The 15,227-nt window shown below is 31.9% G+C and overlaps 10 protein-coding genes across 10 annotated transcripts; 5 read left to right on the top strand and 5 right to left on the bottom strand.

Moving 5' to 3' along the window:
* Positions 1-131: 131 nt before the first annotated feature.
* TpMuguga_03g00855 (putative integral membrane protein) lies at positions 132-854 on the top strand. The gene is made up of 2 exons (XM_757886.2): positions 143-493; positions 582-854. The coding sequence occupies exons 1-2, from the start codon at positions 217-219 to the stop codon at positions 776-778; spliced, it is 474 nt and encodes a 157-aa protein (XP_762979.1). The 5' UTR covers positions 143-216; the 3' UTR covers positions 779-854.
* A 123-nt stretch (positions 855-977) lies between these two features.
* TpMuguga_03g00854 (AP2 domain protein) lies at positions 978-1,707 on the top strand. Its single transcript, XM_757885.2, has 4 exons — positions 978-1,076; positions 1,127-1,218; positions 1,261-1,418; positions 1,448-1,707. Exons 1-4 carry the CDS (start codon positions 989-991, stop codon positions 1,689-1,691), a joined length of 582 nt encoding a protein of 193 aa, XP_762978.1. The 5' UTR covers positions 978-988; the 3' UTR covers positions 1,692-1,707.
* Positions 1,703-2,517, bottom strand: VATE (ATP synthase (E/31 kDa) subunit family protein). The gene is made up of 2 exons (XM_757884.2): positions 2,456-2,517; positions 1,703-2,392 (listed from the first exon to the last, which is right to left on the bottom strand). The coding sequence occupies exons 1-2, from the start codon at positions 2,456-2,458 to the stop codon at positions 1,718-1,720; spliced, it is 678 nt and encodes a 225-aa protein (XP_762977.1). The 5' UTR covers positions 2,459-2,517; the 3' UTR covers positions 1,703-1,717.
* A 29-nt stretch (positions 2,518-2,546) lies between these two features.
* On the top strand, positions 2,547-4,594 carry sec61a (preprotein translocase subunit SecY). Its single transcript, XM_757883.2, has 5 exons — positions 2,547-2,637; positions 2,759-2,826; positions 2,865-3,144; positions 3,286-4,174; positions 4,400-4,594. The coding sequence occupies exons 1-5, from the start codon at positions 2,625-2,627 to the stop codon at positions 4,578-4,580; spliced, it is 1,431 nt and encodes a 476-aa protein (XP_762976.1). The 5' UTR covers positions 2,547-2,624; the 3' UTR covers positions 4,581-4,594.
* A 74-nt stretch (positions 4,595-4,668) lies between these two features.
* TpMuguga_03g02150 (Ran-interacting Mog1 family protein) lies at positions 4,669-5,392 on the bottom strand (the record flags this gene model as incomplete). The annotated part of the gene is made up of 5 exons (XM_061305830.1): positions 5,295-5,392; positions 5,104-5,256; positions 4,984-5,070; positions 4,834-4,952; positions 4,669-4,802 (listed from the first exon to the last, which is right to left on the bottom strand). The coding sequence occupies exons 1-5, from the start codon at positions 5,366-5,368 to the stop codon at positions 4,669-4,671; spliced, it is 567 nt and encodes a 188-aa protein (XP_061162080.1). The 5' UTR covers positions 5,369-5,392.
* A 112-nt stretch (positions 5,393-5,504) lies between these two features.
* Positions 5,505-6,759, top strand: TpMuguga_03g00851 (Chromosome segregation protein Spc25 family protein). The gene is made up of 7 exons (XM_061305802.1): positions 5,505-5,839; positions 5,872-5,937; positions 5,969-6,115; positions 6,146-6,244; positions 6,279-6,374; positions 6,407-6,589; positions 6,672-6,759. Exons 1-6 carry the CDS (start codon positions 5,617-5,619, stop codon positions 6,532-6,534), a joined length of 759 nt encoding a protein of 252 aa, XP_061160934.1. The 5' UTR covers positions 5,505-5,616; the 3' UTR covers positions 6,535-6,589; positions 6,672-6,759.
* Positions 6,760-7,222: 463 nt separating this feature from the next.
* Positions 7,223-8,416, top strand: TpMuguga_03g00850 (putative integral membrane protein; the record flags this gene model as incomplete). Its single annotated transcript, XM_757881.1, has 1 exon — positions 7,223-8,416. One exon carries the CDS (start codon positions 7,223-7,225, stop codon positions 8,414-8,416), a length of 1,194 nt encoding a protein of 397 aa, XP_762974.1.
* Positions 8,417-8,666: 250 nt separating this feature from the next.
* Positions 8,667-10,488, bottom strand: TpMuguga_03g00849 (Tp1). Its single transcript, XM_757880.2, has one exon. The coding sequence runs from the start codon at positions 10,334-10,336 to the stop codon at positions 8,705-8,707; it is 1,632 nt and encodes a 543-aa protein (XP_762973.1). The 5' UTR covers positions 10,337-10,488; the 3' UTR covers positions 8,667-8,704.
* A 410-nt stretch (positions 10,489-10,898) lies between these two features.
* mrp (ParA/MinD ATPase like family protein) lies at positions 10,899-12,814 on the bottom strand (the record flags this gene model as incomplete). Its single annotated transcript, XM_061305801.1, has 5 exons — positions 10,899-11,528; positions 11,611-11,803; positions 11,833-12,192; positions 12,223-12,410; positions 12,440-12,814. 4 exons carry the CDS (start codon positions 12,812-12,814, stop codon positions 11,740-11,742), a joined length of 987 nt encoding a protein of 328 aa, XP_061160933.1. The 3' UTR covers positions 10,899-11,528; positions 11,611-11,739.
* Positions 12,815-12,909: 95 nt separating this feature from the next.
* On the bottom strand, positions 12,910-15,219 carry TpMuguga_03g00847 (uncharacterized protein; the record flags this gene model as incomplete). Its single annotated transcript, XM_061305800.1, has 9 exons — positions 14,875-15,219; positions 14,378-14,761; positions 14,262-14,332; positions 14,169-14,227; positions 14,071-14,139; positions 13,860-14,041; positions 13,746-13,830; positions 13,290-13,716; positions 12,910-13,235 (listed from the first exon to the last, which is right to left on the bottom strand). The coding sequence occupies exons 1-9, from the start codon at positions 15,069-15,071 to the stop codon at positions 12,910-12,912; spliced, it is 1,800 nt and encodes a 599-aa protein (XP_061160932.1). The 5' UTR covers positions 15,072-15,219.
* Between the last annotated feature and the right edge of the window lie 8 nt (positions 15,220-15,227).

Here is a 15,227-nt window from a genome sequence, read left to right as displayed (position 1 = left end):
AAAGTAATGTAATAAACGTTAAATATATATATTAATAAATATATTATTAAAAGGTTAAATTTTATAAAAATAAGAAAATGGAAATTTATTTTTTGACCAACTCACCACGTCAATTCAAACTGTAATCATATCAGTTAAAATATTGTTATTTACCTTTAAATTACTTTTGTATTATATTAATAAATTTATATTATATTTTTTTATAGTAATTTCAAAATGAGTCAGTTTAGTGGAAGAGGTTATCCTCTTGGTCAGGATTCTTCCTTACCCTTTTCCGGGTTTAGATTTTTCGTTCGGTTTTTGTATTTTTCTGTTATATTTCAGGCTTCTATTTCTTTTGTATTCTTTTCTCTCGGTGTTCTTTTCTCCTTAAACTCGTTTCATGATCACATGGTTGCTTTGTATGCATTTGTTTTTGGAGTTGTAACATTCTTGTACAACATTCCTTATAGACCTGTAAAAAATACAGTTCTCTTATTCTTTCCTAAACTGGGTATGTTTATATCATTTAATTCCCTTTAATTTGTATGTATTTATGTTAATAGTAGTTATTTTAATAATTTCCCTTAACCTTCTTTTAGAGGAAGATATTGTGAAGCACACCTTTTATTTTTTAATTGGAATTCCAGGCGTAGGAACCTCTGACAGTTTTCAATACCAGCTTGGTTCAATTCTTTTTTCTCTAGTTGGCTTTATCGGGACTATTGTTTCATTTCGAAATCAAAATCTCATTAGTTCCTATATGGAACCTTTCACTTTACCACAACAAGAACCTTAGATTCTTAATCTGTATCATATTTTTCAATTTTACTACAATTTTTCACTCTTTTTATTTGTTAATATCATCTCCACTATTTTACATTTTATTTATTTTTCAGGCTATTTTTTATTTTTATCTTCTAATCTTGATTTTTTAAATTATTTCTTTAAATAAATTGTCATACTTTTACTAGAAATGAATATTTGACATTCCTTTTATATATTTTAAATGCTCATATATAAGATTCTTAGAAGGTGTTTTTCAACACGGAGTTATAAACCGCCAACTAAAGAGATTTTACATCCATATATAAATGGTTTGTTATTTAATCTTATTTTAATATATTAATCTCATTAAACATTACAGAACCTGAACACTTATCTCTTAATCCAACTTACAAAACTGCTAAAATTACTGGTTTACAGGAATTTATCCCCAAAGATTACTACAATCATTTGGTTAGCATTTATAATATTGATTTATTATTAACTTAATTGCAGAGACTGGAATCTACCAGAAGTGGTGAGTATTTGGGTGATGATTTTCCTTACAATTTTCTGGGCAAGGATCGAGTTTGGCGAAGTCGTAAATATAATGTAAAGGTGAACCCTGCCCCTATTGATGTTTCAAGAATTAAATGTGTTGATTTTTACAAGAGGTACCTCGATAACTTGATCTTATTTGTAGGCTTCAAGTGTGGTCTGCACACTGGTTTGAAAATGGTATTCGGAGAATGAGGTGGTTCAGATGTGCTTATGGGTTCAATAGAGCTAAAAAATCTGCTGAGGAGTTTAGGAAAACTTTAATAATGGCCGGTCGTGTTTCCGATATGAAAACTGAGAGCCAGAAACGTCTAGAGTCTGAGAGACTCAAATCACTTAGGGATTTAAGGAGTAAAAGATTTGAGTTTGTTGTAAAGAGAAAGTTATAATATTGTGAATATTTAAGTACAAGAGATTATTTACTGTTAACAGTGGAGAACAGTTCTAATTTAAGTTGTGGTATCATTTCTCGACAGCATCTTTCCAGTCTATTATTTAGGGTAGAATTACACTCTATGGTTCCATCTTCATTGGTTAAAACAACGCCTAAAACATCCTCCGATAAATGATTATTTTTATCTAATTCTATAGTGAGTGATTTGGGAACTTTGTATTTCAGCTCCATAAGCTTCTCATATTCATTTTTGACATCCCCTAGGGTAGATTCAACGACTTTTGAGTCGGACGGTCTATATCTTACATAAACAATATCAGAATCAAGTGACATACATCCTGATAAAATCAGCATTGTTAAAACCTTTTTATATTCATCGCGATTTTGTGATAGGTTGTGAAGCTTCTCCATTGCAAGGTTCTTTAATTCATCAACCACTTCACATTGGTATAATAAAATATTATTACTCATTTTCTTAAGTTCCATGTTTCTTTGCCTCATCTTCTTTAGACGGAGATCATTTATATTTTTTAGTATCTTTGACCTAACTTCATCTTTTTTCTGTTCAAACAGGTTCATCTTTTCTATATTAAATTCCTCAATTGCTCCAGACTCTATTTCCTCTGCTTTATCCTTAGCTTCGTTTAAAATAAAATTAATCATTTGTTTTATTTGATTTTGGGCTTCTATGGCGTCCTATAAATAAAAATATATTAACTTGTAATTAATCATCATATTTACAATGAAATATCAACTAACCATGGTTTATAAAATATTAGAAATTTATATTTTAATTACAAATCCTTATTAGTCATAATAAACTTTTAATATTAGTAGGAAATTTCTGATGGGGAACGGATGTGTATTATGATTCTTAAACAACCAATCCAATGATCATTTTTTGAAATTTTAATCATTTTTAATAACCATGGGTAAAGGATGTAAGTTTTTCTACAAAATATTTAATCAATTAGTTTTCGTTAATTATTTTTGTAATAAGGCCCATTATTATCTTCTACATATTTTTTCCCCTAAAATATCTCAACTGATGTTACTTTTTAGTCCGGGTTTTGAACTTAATTAAGCCGATTATGCCCATTCTTCCGGAGGTCAAAACTCCAACCAGGAAGGTAAGGAATATCATTGAGTTGTATAAATTAATTGTTAGGTCCTGTTTAAGGAGATGCTAATGTGGACTGGGATGTCTTTATTTATATTCCTAGTATGCTGCCAGATACCAATTTACGGGGCCATAACCAATAAATCATCTGATCCGTTTTATTGGATGAGGGTTATTTTGGCTTCCAATCGTGGGACTTTGATGGAGCTTGGCATCTCGCCAATAGTTACTTCTTCTATGGTTATGCAACTTCTGGCAGGTTCTAAAATTATAGATGTTGACCAATCATTGAAGGAAGATCGTGATTTATACCAGGCAGCTGAAAAACGTATGTTTACTCTACACAATTAAATAACTTTTTCGTTTAAACCTTATCTTACTCAGATTTATTTTTATATAATTTATTTTTTATAAATCTTTATTTCCATGTGCTCACAACCCTTTAATTCATGGGAATATACGTTTTCAGTTTTGGGACTCTTGGTTACTTTGGGTGAGGCAGTGGCTTATGTAGTCAGTGGTATGTACGGTGACGTTAAGGATATTGGCGTGTTTAAGTCTGTTTTGATAATTCTACAACTATTTTTCGCGGGTGTTGTTGTTATCCTGTTTGACGAAATGCTTCAGAAGGGTTACGGGTTAGGTTCCGGTATCTCGCTTTTTATAGCCACAAACATATGTGAAACTATACTTTGGAAGGCGTTTAGTCCTACTACTATAAGCACAGATAAGGGCACTGAGTTTGAAGGTGCGCTTATTTCTCTGTTTTACTGTTTCTTTACAAAGAAGAATAAGTTATCCGCTTTCAAGGAAGCCTTTTACAGGAACCATGCACCGAATGTTACAAATTTGCTAGCCACAGCGTTGATATTTGTGATCGTAATATATTTGCAAGGCTTCAGAGTGGACTTATCTGTAAAGTACCAGAGTATGCGCGGTCAGAGGGGAACGTACCCAATTAAACTTTTCTACACCTCTAACATACCAATCATTTTGCAAACGGCTTTGGTTTCTAATCTTTACTTTTTTTCCCAGCTAGTTTACAGGAAGTTCAAGAACAACTTGTTTGCTAATCTTCTGGGTCAGTGGCAGGAAACTGATCATGGAACTTCCGTTCCAATTGGTGGTTTAGCTTACTATTTATCTCCCCCGTCCACCTTTAAGGATATTGTCAATGATCCTCTACATACTCTTTTGTACATAACCTTCGTCTTAGTTTCATGCGCTGTATTCTCGAAGACTTGGATAGAAATTTCAGGGAGTTCTGCTAGGGATGTAGCTAAACAGTTAAGAGATCAAAGAATTGGAATGGTTGGGCACAGGGACTCTCCCCCTTCACTCACTAAAGTTTTTAGCAGGTAATTTTTAGTTTACATTTAGATATTTATTAGTTTACATTTAGATATTTATTAGTTTATATTTAGATATTTATTAGTTTATATTTAGATATTGATTAGTTTATATTTAGATACTTATTAGTTTACATTTAGATACTTATTAGTTTACATTTAGATACTTATTAGTTTACATTTAGATATTTATTAGTTTATATTTGGATATTATTATTTGATTTTTATTTTTAGATATGTTCCAACGGCTGCTGCTTTCGGTGGAATGTGCATAGGTGCTCTGACTATCCTCGCTGACTTCCTCGGTGCTCTCGGTAGTGGTACTGGTATTCTACTTGCCGTTACCATCATTTACCAATACTACGAAATATTAGTCAAGGAACAGGAGAGGTCTGGATCACTACTATACGGATAATATACTTTACAATACCGTATATACTATACGTATACTCTACATAATATCCATACTATTACACAGTATATATGTATGTGTACATGGTATGTTAAGTTGAGAATAGATTAGTATTAACAACCCTGATGGTTCTTAAAATGTCTTCAAAGATCTTTTTATTTTCAGAAATTGGAACTCCAGAATCAACGGGGTAAGTGTATGTGACCATAAATTCACATTTATATCCTGAGCTATAGTTAATTTAGGGGGGACTTACTTGGCATTCTAACATCGTACATGAGAACTGTTATTTTATGAAAATTCTCAGTTCTGGTTCTTGAACGTGTAACTTCCATTGTCCCTGTAAGGGAAACTGTAGCAAAAGTCTCAGGTAGTCTAAACCATAAATTATATCGTGGGAGCTAACCCTAAGTTTACAGCCTGGGTTGGGTTTGCATACTCTATTTCTGTATTTCTAGACTCGTTAGTGGAGGCAAGGTCCTCAAAAAGTTTCCTAAAAATGAAAATTATAGGTAGAATATCAAACCTTCCAGCGGTTACGTCGTCATGGTTGTGTAAATATTCAAGAATCTCGAAAGATAGAACAAAATCATGGGTAGTTACGTTTGAAGAGGAATTAGTACTTGAATTAAAATGATACACAAAGACTTCTTGATTGTCGGGAACGGGAAGAAACTGACTAATAATATTAATATTAGAAAAAGTATTAAACTGTACCTTAAATCTTCAAATAATAAGGGAATTTGGCATGTTATTGCTCCTCCGTAAAGTTTCACTTCTTTTGATCCCATTAAAATTATAATACATTATAAATTTATTACATGGATGATTTTATTCATTACTTACGACATCGGGTGTAGTGGTTTTATAAATTACATCTTTTATTGTATAAAACATTAATTATTATTTTTTATTTAGTCGTGTAATATGTATTATATTTGTTGTACATTTATATGATTCTTCTGTTAGTTTTCATTTTTCATTCTTGTACCATATCCTACACATTTTCTAATTATCAATTTTTAACTAATTATTAAACATGGAAAATGAGCCTATGTCAGTTGATAATGACAAAAAACATTCTAATACTGAATTATTTGGTTCTAGCTCATTAATGAGTGAGGATTTGTTATCGTTTGTTCCTTCCGAATCTATGTTCAAGTTTAACCGTTTAAATTTAAACCAAATTGACCAAAACAAGGTCAAAGAAACTCTTCAAAATCAGAAAGATGATTTTTTAAATAAAATGTCTTCCGTTACAAGTAATTTTATACATTTTTATCCTTCATTTCAGAAATTAATCGTTCATTAAAATCAACTATCGACGAGTTATCGCATTCAACATCTTCAATACTGAAAGGTATTCAGATGAAAATATTAATAATGTTTAGAAATTCAAATAAATGACATTTCCTTTAACTCAATTAGTGACGATGTTAGCAATGTTTACAAGCAAATTGAGGATTCTAAAAACCTTTTAAATGATCTCAGAACTGAAAAGTCTCACCTAAAATCCATACTATCATCCAAATCTGAAGGTACCTTTTACCTATAATATTAATGTTCAGAATATGAATCGTATTTTAAGAATAAAAATTCTCAAGATATTTGGTCATGTAAAGCTTACTACTTGGAGCTACTGCTAGGAGTAAAAATATCAAGCCTAAGTTAGTCTCATTTTATTTACTAATTAGTCTACAGATGGTTCAATGAAGATTTCATTTTCTAGACTTATAAGTTCAGATCCTTATAAAAATTGTACTATAATTCTCAAACTCGAGGATGAGAGATTCACTGGTATTAATAATTTATCAATTTATCACAATTAGGAATCTCATCTGACCCACCAATTAAGGATTTCAGCAGACTAGTCAATGAACTCAACAACGGCCTTGATTTCGGTTCATTTCTATGCCTAATTAGGAAATCATTCAAATTGCTTTTACAACCAACTTGAATTTAATTAATTTTAAAAATTATCACGATAAACCGAGAATCTAAATCTGAGAAAAGTATAAAATTAATTAATTAATTTTTATATTTATTTATGATATATAAAATTATAAATTGTTTTATTTTTCTAAATGAATTCAGGAATCGAGCTATTAACGGCATTACGATTTATACACGTGTTAATGTTCATTATATCCGCCAATTTCCGAGGAATCTAGCACAAAAAAGAATTTAAAAGTGTATTTTTAAGTTTTTAACGAATGTGTTGAATTTTAATCATTTTTTTGTGAATTTTACTATTTATTTCCCCATATCAACTGAAATTAAAATGCATGTATAAGAAAGGGGAAACTTCAAAATAATTTGGTTAAACACAAATATTTAAAAACATTACATGTAAATTTGTTTAAATAAAAATTATTTTAGGAGATGTGTATCATAGATACCTAGGAATCCAGGCCTTTTCATTCATTTGGAATTAAATTTGATTTAACACTTGCACATTGGTTTAATAAAGTCTTAAAATAACATTACGGGAATTTAATTTTATAAATTTTAATTTTTACCATTTATCTGACTTGGGATTCTTAAGAAAAATTTGGAAGCTATAACACGTTCAAGGTTTATTTAACGAATTTAAGAATATTCAACAGCATTAATAATATAATTTAACGTTTGGGGATCAATAAGAAATGAGGAAAAGATGGATAATACTTTTATCCCTTATAGGGGCTTTTCTTTTCTCTGGGATTTTATATTTTTGTGCCAAACAACTGAAAAATCATGAATACAAGCCTAGGTTTTATTTGTCAGGTGAGAATGGCAAGAAAGGTGACCTTGAAAGTAAAGAAATGGCAAATATGAAAAGACAGCTACTCACTTCCGTATCAAAGAATTCTAAAAATCATCTAAAAGGCACAGTGCCAAAAAATCTCGTGTTTGACATTTCCAAGACTAAAGATGATGGAACGAGTGGATACATGAAAATCATTAGTGAGACTTATGTCCAAATTCCAGGATTCAAGGGTTTCACTCATGTTCTAAAAACCAAATCCAAGGTCTCACTATATAAATTCCGCGACTTTGAACAGAACGGTTTACCTTCTGGAAAGGAATTTGAAGCATTTTTAACCTTTTTTAAGGAGGATGAATTGGATGGACTTCCTTATGTTGTTTGTCCTGTATCTTCAATTGATACCATGTCATATGAATGTTATCTAAGGAACCCCAATGACGATTGGACTAGGAATGATTCATTATCTGAAATTGACGTAACAGATTCCGAATTTGGTGAAAAAGCTTCTAAAATTGTTTATGACCATTACTTGTCAGATTCCTCTTCCTTTGGTGATACTGAGTCTACTAATTATGACGTAGAGTCTGCCATTAATGATTTAGAATCTGCTATTAACGATTTAGAGTCTTATATTGGCTCAGAAGATTCATCCGCTAACAGTTTTGATGATAAAGTTTATGATAATTTCGAGTTTGACATTTCCAGAACTGATGATGGAACGAGTGGTCCTGTTAGAACTATTGGTGGCACATATGTTCAAATTCCAAAATTTAAAGGTTTTACTCACGTTATAAAAGGTAAATCCAAGGTTTCAACCTATAGATTCCATGATTGTGAACAGAATGGCTTACCCACAGGTGAACATTTCGAAGCATTTTTAACATTTTTTAAGGAAGATAATTTAGATCATTTGCCTTATGTCGTTTGTCCCGTAACATCAATTGATACCATGTCATACGAATGTTATCTAAGGAACCCCAATGACTCATGGAGTAAAAACGAGTCCTTATCTGAGATTGATATAATGGATGCCGAATTTGGTGAAAAAGCTTCTAGCATCGTTTGCCAGCACTATGATATTGAAAATTAAGCTTTTCAGTGTAAATTATAAAATTAGTCTGAAAATAGACTTTTAAAGTTGATTTTTAAAATTTAATTTTTTAAAAACTTTATTTATTTATATTACCAAATCACTTACACATTTTAAACCATTCTTGACTAAAATGTAAAATAATTTATAATTTTATGATAAAATTTATTTTATTATCAATTTTTTATCTACACTAAAACGTCAACTCCACACTATTCCACATGTAATATGCTAAATAAGTGATAGTGTACAAAAACAATTATATTACATGATTTTTTTAAAAAAAATCTAAAGGGTGTTTAATTTTTGAGGTAAATTTTGGGGATTAACACTTGAATCAAGCAAGTACTGTGAGTAAGCACGAACATAAAATATTTGAATTCCATCTTCGCGTATTACACTGAAAATTGAGGGAGCGTAAGATAGCGGTTCATCGTTTTTCCCATAAACATTAACGATTGAAACTTTTCCCATTGGGAATATATCAAATTTCTGTTTACTAAACCATAATTGTCTAATTTGAAAAGGTTTTTCAATTCCTCCTTCACCTCCTTCTTCTAATTTATGTATATACGTTGTCCATCCAGCACAGGGTGTATCAGGTTCAACGTAAACATTCATATCTAACGTTTGCTCAATTTCTGATGTGCCAGTTCCATTACGATAATAATCAGAACGTCTAGAAAGGTTTACTGTCACAAAATCATTAAAAATGGAATCTAAGTAATCAAGTTCCTCACGAAATAATAGAGCTTTAGATTCTTCCCAGTTTCCATTTCCCTTATTTAAATATTTTCTAGATTGGTTTTTATAAAAGATTAACACAATTAGAGGTATACCAACGGGTTCACCCATCGTTACTCGATGGAAATATACCACAATTGTATCCACTGTTTGATTTACTGGAAGACCTGTTTGTGGAAGATCACCGATTGAGAATGAGGTAGGGGTAAAGCTGCCCCTTTCAATGAAATATTTATGAGCTTCGTATACACCCTCGTATTCGTGAGTTATATTTAACTTAACTTCTTGCGAACCTATCATGAATTTGTTCTGAACTGTCAAGTTAAAATTTAGTCCCGTAGGTGGTGTAGTAGGAGGTGCCGAAGGAGTTATTGGCGTTGGTATAGTAGGAGGTACAGAAGGAGTTATTGTCGTTGGTGTAGGTGTGGGAGCCTCTGGTTTTACTCCTGGAGGTGCAGGTATTTCCACGCCCTTTGGTAGTCTATTGAATTTTGTAGCCATTTCTAGCATTTCTTCTTTAACCTTTGGATACCCTACGCAACGTAAAAATTTATCTCCGTCGTTTTTGAAGAATATTGGTTTCGAGTCAGGGCCTGGTATTAATAGAAAATAACAGAATCCAGGATCAGCGGCAAATGCAATTGAAGTGGCCATAGTAGCTTCAATCGGTTTAATTGTGTATGTTTTCCCACCAAATTGTACACCAGTAACTAGAAACTTTATGCCCAGCAGTGTGTGAGTAAAATCAACAAGATCTGAATCTGAGGTAAAAGTTGTTTTACTAACTGCTACCATATAAACTCCTGAAGTATATGTAATAGGATCAACTGTTGGAAAACCGGAATCCAATGTAAGAATAATTTTAGGAAGTCTTTCTTCAGGTTTTTTGAGGTGTTTTGCAAACTCATCTACCACTTCTTTTTCACGTTTTTCAAGTTCTTCCAAGGCTTTTTTACCTTCTCTTAACTTTTTTTCGAGAATTTCCTTTTGCATTTCTTCCATGCGTTTTCGGCTTTCTTCTTCACGTTTTTTAAGTTCATCTTCTAATGCAGAAGGAGGTTTGAGTTCCTCTTCTTTTTCCGGTCTTTTCCTAACGAAATTAAATATAATCAAAGATCCAGCCAGTAAAATACCGACAACCGGAAGTGTATATAATAAAACTTTTTTGACCCTCATATACTGTACAAAACTTTAAATATTACAATTAAATCGGTTATTTGGTTAAATTTTATAACCTTATAATTTTATACAAACAGGTAAGTAAATAAAAGTCACAAAAAATCTATACTTAACATATGTTATTATATTAATCTTGCAAGAATAATAAGATCCCTCTGGCAAAAACCTGATACTCCATGATCTTCCACGATGGGGTAATGAATAATTGAAACGACATGATTCTCTCATCTATTCTCCTTCCACTCACATTAATTATTTTATTTTTGTTATGGGATCTTATTTATTCAATTTTAGCCTAGATTTCCGCGTAGCACATCTTAATTATTGATTATTTTATACTCATATTATTCATATGTGCAATATAGATCAGATATTATCTGATTCATTTTTTTATTGAAAATTGTTTAATTAAGTTTTAATCATAAAGGATTTTAGGATTTTACGTTATATTCTCTACACATTTCAGATTTTTAACACTATAATCATAACATCACAATTAACTAATTAAATATTTACATCAGCCACAGATAAGGTATAAAATATTAATTATTCATGAAGATTTATAAAGTATTAAATTTGGTTAAAGATAATTTAGTGAATTTTGTTACGGATTTGAGCTCAACATATAACAGTGATATTCTGCTAATTATCCCATAAATAAATCTGATTCTCGTGATACAATTATTATTTTGCTATTTAGAACCAAATTTAATATTTTACTAAAGTTGAAAGAGCTTTAAGTTGTTGACTCATTTGTTTCTGATTTGTTCGTTTTATCAGGCTTTACAAGCTCGAGCTTAGGTCTTAAGCTGACGACTAAAATTGATGTTATGGATAATAATAATCCAACAGCACCTAATATGTAAAGTGTACGCTTTTTAACTTCCATTTTCTCTATGCACCAACTTAGAATTAAGTTTTATAATAATTTATTCAATAAAATTACCAAAAACAAAAGTAACAAAAATTAAATATTAACTAACAGTAGAATGGAACAATGTTTTTATTATATTATCAGTTGTCCTGCATAACTGATCTATGGGGTCGTTGATCTGAAAATTAACTAATTTCCAGCGCACTTTTCTTCCTTCTTTATACTTTAACTATTTTATCTAAGTTCTTAGACCATATTTATGCAACTTCCGTGCTTACATCCCTATTACTTCTCCACTACTGTTAATTCCAAATTCTGACGTTATATATATGGAATATAGATTACACATTAACTATTTAACGCTGTATAATTAGCAAACACTGAATACTTCACTCACTCATAATCCTTGAAAAGATTCTACATTTAAACACAACAGTGTGATTTCTTAAAATATTAAAATTAACTACAAATCGATTAATTTGATCAATTTGCAGATTAACAGAATTATGGAGATACGGGAATTATCTCACCAGTCAATCCCATTTTCAGCGATAGATTCTTCAGCTTTATAACAACATGTAGCCTCAATCCTAAATTAAATTGTGTAAAATTGACTAACTTCTTCATCTGCGGTTGATATTTACACTTTAAACTTAAATATTCTACAAGATTATTAAAAGATTCCTGAACTGTTTTAGAGTTATGGTAGTTGGAAATAAGAGCCAAATTAAACAGCGATGCCACGGAACCAGAGCTTAATTTATAAGTTGTTTCATCTTGATCCCAGCTCATTAAGGGCAATTTAACAAAGTGTTCAACTTGAAATTCTTTACAAATGGACTCAACTTTAGAATTTCCAAATATATTCCTCCTGGTACAACAACACTCACAAATATAATATGACATATTTTCTACTATTGAGAGGATTGGTATCTCCATATCCTTAAATAACTTAATACCCTTTATCAAATCATTCGTACTAAACAATAATAATAATATTGTTGGATACCTTAGGATGTTAGGAGTTGTGATGAGAATTGAGCCGGAGATGTGTATATTCTCCACTAGTGAGATTATAACATCGCTTGTGCCAGGAGGAAGGTCCAGTATTAAATATTCTACTCCGTCCCAGTTAGTTTTATATACCATTTCATAGCAAATCTGGTCCATAATGGGTCCTCTGTACGCAGAGTATCCCTAAAATAATTATTTTATTATGGAGATACGGTGTAATTTTTGGGTAGTAAAAACTCAGATGACATGATTTTAATCCCCTCTACCTCTTTAGGCTCCAATAACATAGAATTTTTATTTTCTTTTTTTAAATCACATGTTTCATTGGAATATTTTAAATCAACCCTCGTATTATTATTATTTCCGGCAGAACTGTGACAATTTGATTGTATTTGATTCCATTTAACGGAATCTCTATTGAGAGAGAATAATTCGGCTAAACTTGGTCCACAAATGTCCAAATCACAAATTCCTACCGAGATTCCCTTTGAAGCCAGTGTTAGAGCTAAAGATACTGCAACTGTGGACTTTCCTACTCCTCCCTTGCAACTGTGAATTGCAATTACATTTTTTACATTAAAACTCATTTATTACAAATATTATTACCTATTATACATCAATTTATTGTGTGAATAGAAAATTATATAAAATAATTTTATTCTATGGTGTAGAATCAAGTATATTATTTTTTGGTTGGAACCTTGACACAAAAGGAGGGGAACTCTCTGTCAAAGTTATTAATTGACAGTTCCATCAGCTTCCTATCCTTATTCTTCAATAAGGTACGATATTCTAACTTGTTAGCAGATGCTATTTTCCCCAGCGGAATCTTTATATGCGCCATATCTGACGCCTCCTCATATCTCACATTTAACGGGAGCACATTTGCAGGTAACACATTTCCTGATAACATATTTCCGGGTAACACATTTCCTGATAACATATTTCCTGGTAACACATTTGCGGGTAGAGCACTAGGTTGTAGAGAATTTTCCGTCCTCAAACCACCTGAACAGTAAGTTAATAATTTTTAGGGAGTGAAATAACTGAGGTGTTACTAACCTTTTTGTTCTCCCTGGGAGTTGGTGTTTACGGGTGTAAAACAGCTGTTTTGAATCAGTTTGTAGGCGTTATCTACTACGAATTCTTGAACATATCCATACGCCTCAAGTAAACTACCTCCCAACTTAACCAACGCCTCCTTACTCATCAATTCTCCACCCATCGAATCCTTACCAAATTCCTCCTTACGCCTAAATTCTTTACCATTTTCATCTTTAACTTGTGATGAAAAGGGTTTGTAGGGAGGCGTATCGTGATCGAAATCTTGTGACATTGCGCCTCTGGAATCTTTGAGTTTCAAGTTCTTTGGGTTTAGGAGTAGTTCAAACTTATCTCTGGCTAAATTTGAGCCTGTGAACTCAATTAACTCCAAATCAGCCGCTGTCAACGTTGTACCAGAAAAGTATGCCATTGTACTCAGTTGTATCTAAAATCCTGTTAGAACACAATTTTTACCTGTCTTAGGGTTTGAAAGAGGTTAGAAAGCCATAGTTTTCTGGACTCCTTTTGCGATATGGACCAGCAAGCTCCGAGGAGATTACTACAAATAATTATAATGATTAAAGTTACATGAAAATTGTTCTTGTATCCCTGAGTGATCTTTGGAACAAGACGTTTAGATTTTCGTTCAAAAATGTTAAATGGAGCTTCATGTGAACGCAGGAAAAAAGCTCAATAGCCCTACTATTCAGAAAATTGTTAGCCTCAGTTTTAGCAAACTCATCAGCCTTAGTCTCGTCAGTATAGTACATCTAAACACATTATCACGCCATCACCTTACTTTATAGAGTTTTAAAAAGTAATCCTGAGCAAAAGCGTTTAGGAGGACGAATCCGTGAGTTTCAGTTCCCTAGTAATATTTTACAGTATTAATTTTACCTGCGGCGTGTTTTGTAAATTATCAAAACATTCCTTAATTCTCGGCAACAGTTCTTTAACTAATGAATTTTAAGTAAATAGTAGGAAACTCACATGTGTAGCCCATGTACATGTGTAAATTTGTAAGGAGTAGATTATCACAGCTGTATTGCAAATGTCTGAACCTACACCCGAAATTAATTAATCTCACAAATTCTATTATATTTTACCTTTTGGAGTGATAAATGTGTTGAATGAGTGGTACGATCCATTCTGCGGTAGGTGAGTGGTTTGATGGTCCAGCAATTTCATTTACTGAAAATGCTACACAAACTCTTAGATAATTTGCCACTGATCTTGGCGAAGTTAATGTCTGAGCTCCTGCCAAGTATAACCTCGCGAAATTACACAATGCCATAGTGTCATTCACGAGGTCAGACATTTTTTGCAGTTGAAGTTGTTTTACAAATTTTACATAAGATTCGGTAGCCTTTCCAAACACGAGTTTTGACACTCCTTTAAGGTATAAATCTTCCTTAGTACCACTCATAGCCTGAAGCTCCACTACTTCTCTCAGGATATTTCCGCCCTCAATTGCCATTCTCTCATATACCCTAAAAAAATATGTTATTTTATTCACACATTTGAGTTACATGGATGAAGATTAACTCGAAATACTAATTTAATTAATATAATTAAGTGAAAAATTAATTATTGAGAGGGATACCCTGAGCCTTCATGGGCTACGTCTCTGTAAATCTCTTGAATGGCTAAAAGTGAGAGGCTTTTGCCTAAATACCCAAACCACTCCTTTAAATCATTCCAAATAGCGCATTTTCTATTTTGACAGCTTTTAGGCAAGGTATGAATCAGGGAGCTGTTTTGTTCACTCTTGAGCCACGGACAGTTTTCTTCGTGCTCCATTTATATGCAATTTTTAGCACATATAAATTTAACAAATACTCTGCATCATATGATAAGGAAAATTTTGTTAATTTCCGTCAGAATATTAATGTGCACTTACTTGATTGATTCAGACATTAACCTCACACATCAAATGCGATTCCTTACAAAAATTTA

This window comes from Theileria parva (genome assembly GCF_000165365.1).
Source record: "Theileria parva strain Muguga chromosome 3 map unlocalized ctg_531, whole genome shotgun sequence".
Taxonomy (NCBI): domain Eukaryota; phylum Apicomplexa; class Aconoidasida; order Piroplasmida; family Theileriidae; genus Theileria; species Theileria parva.
The sequence above is the reverse complement of the archived record's forward strand: the minus strand, read 5'-3'. Positions and strand labels throughout refer to the sequence as shown.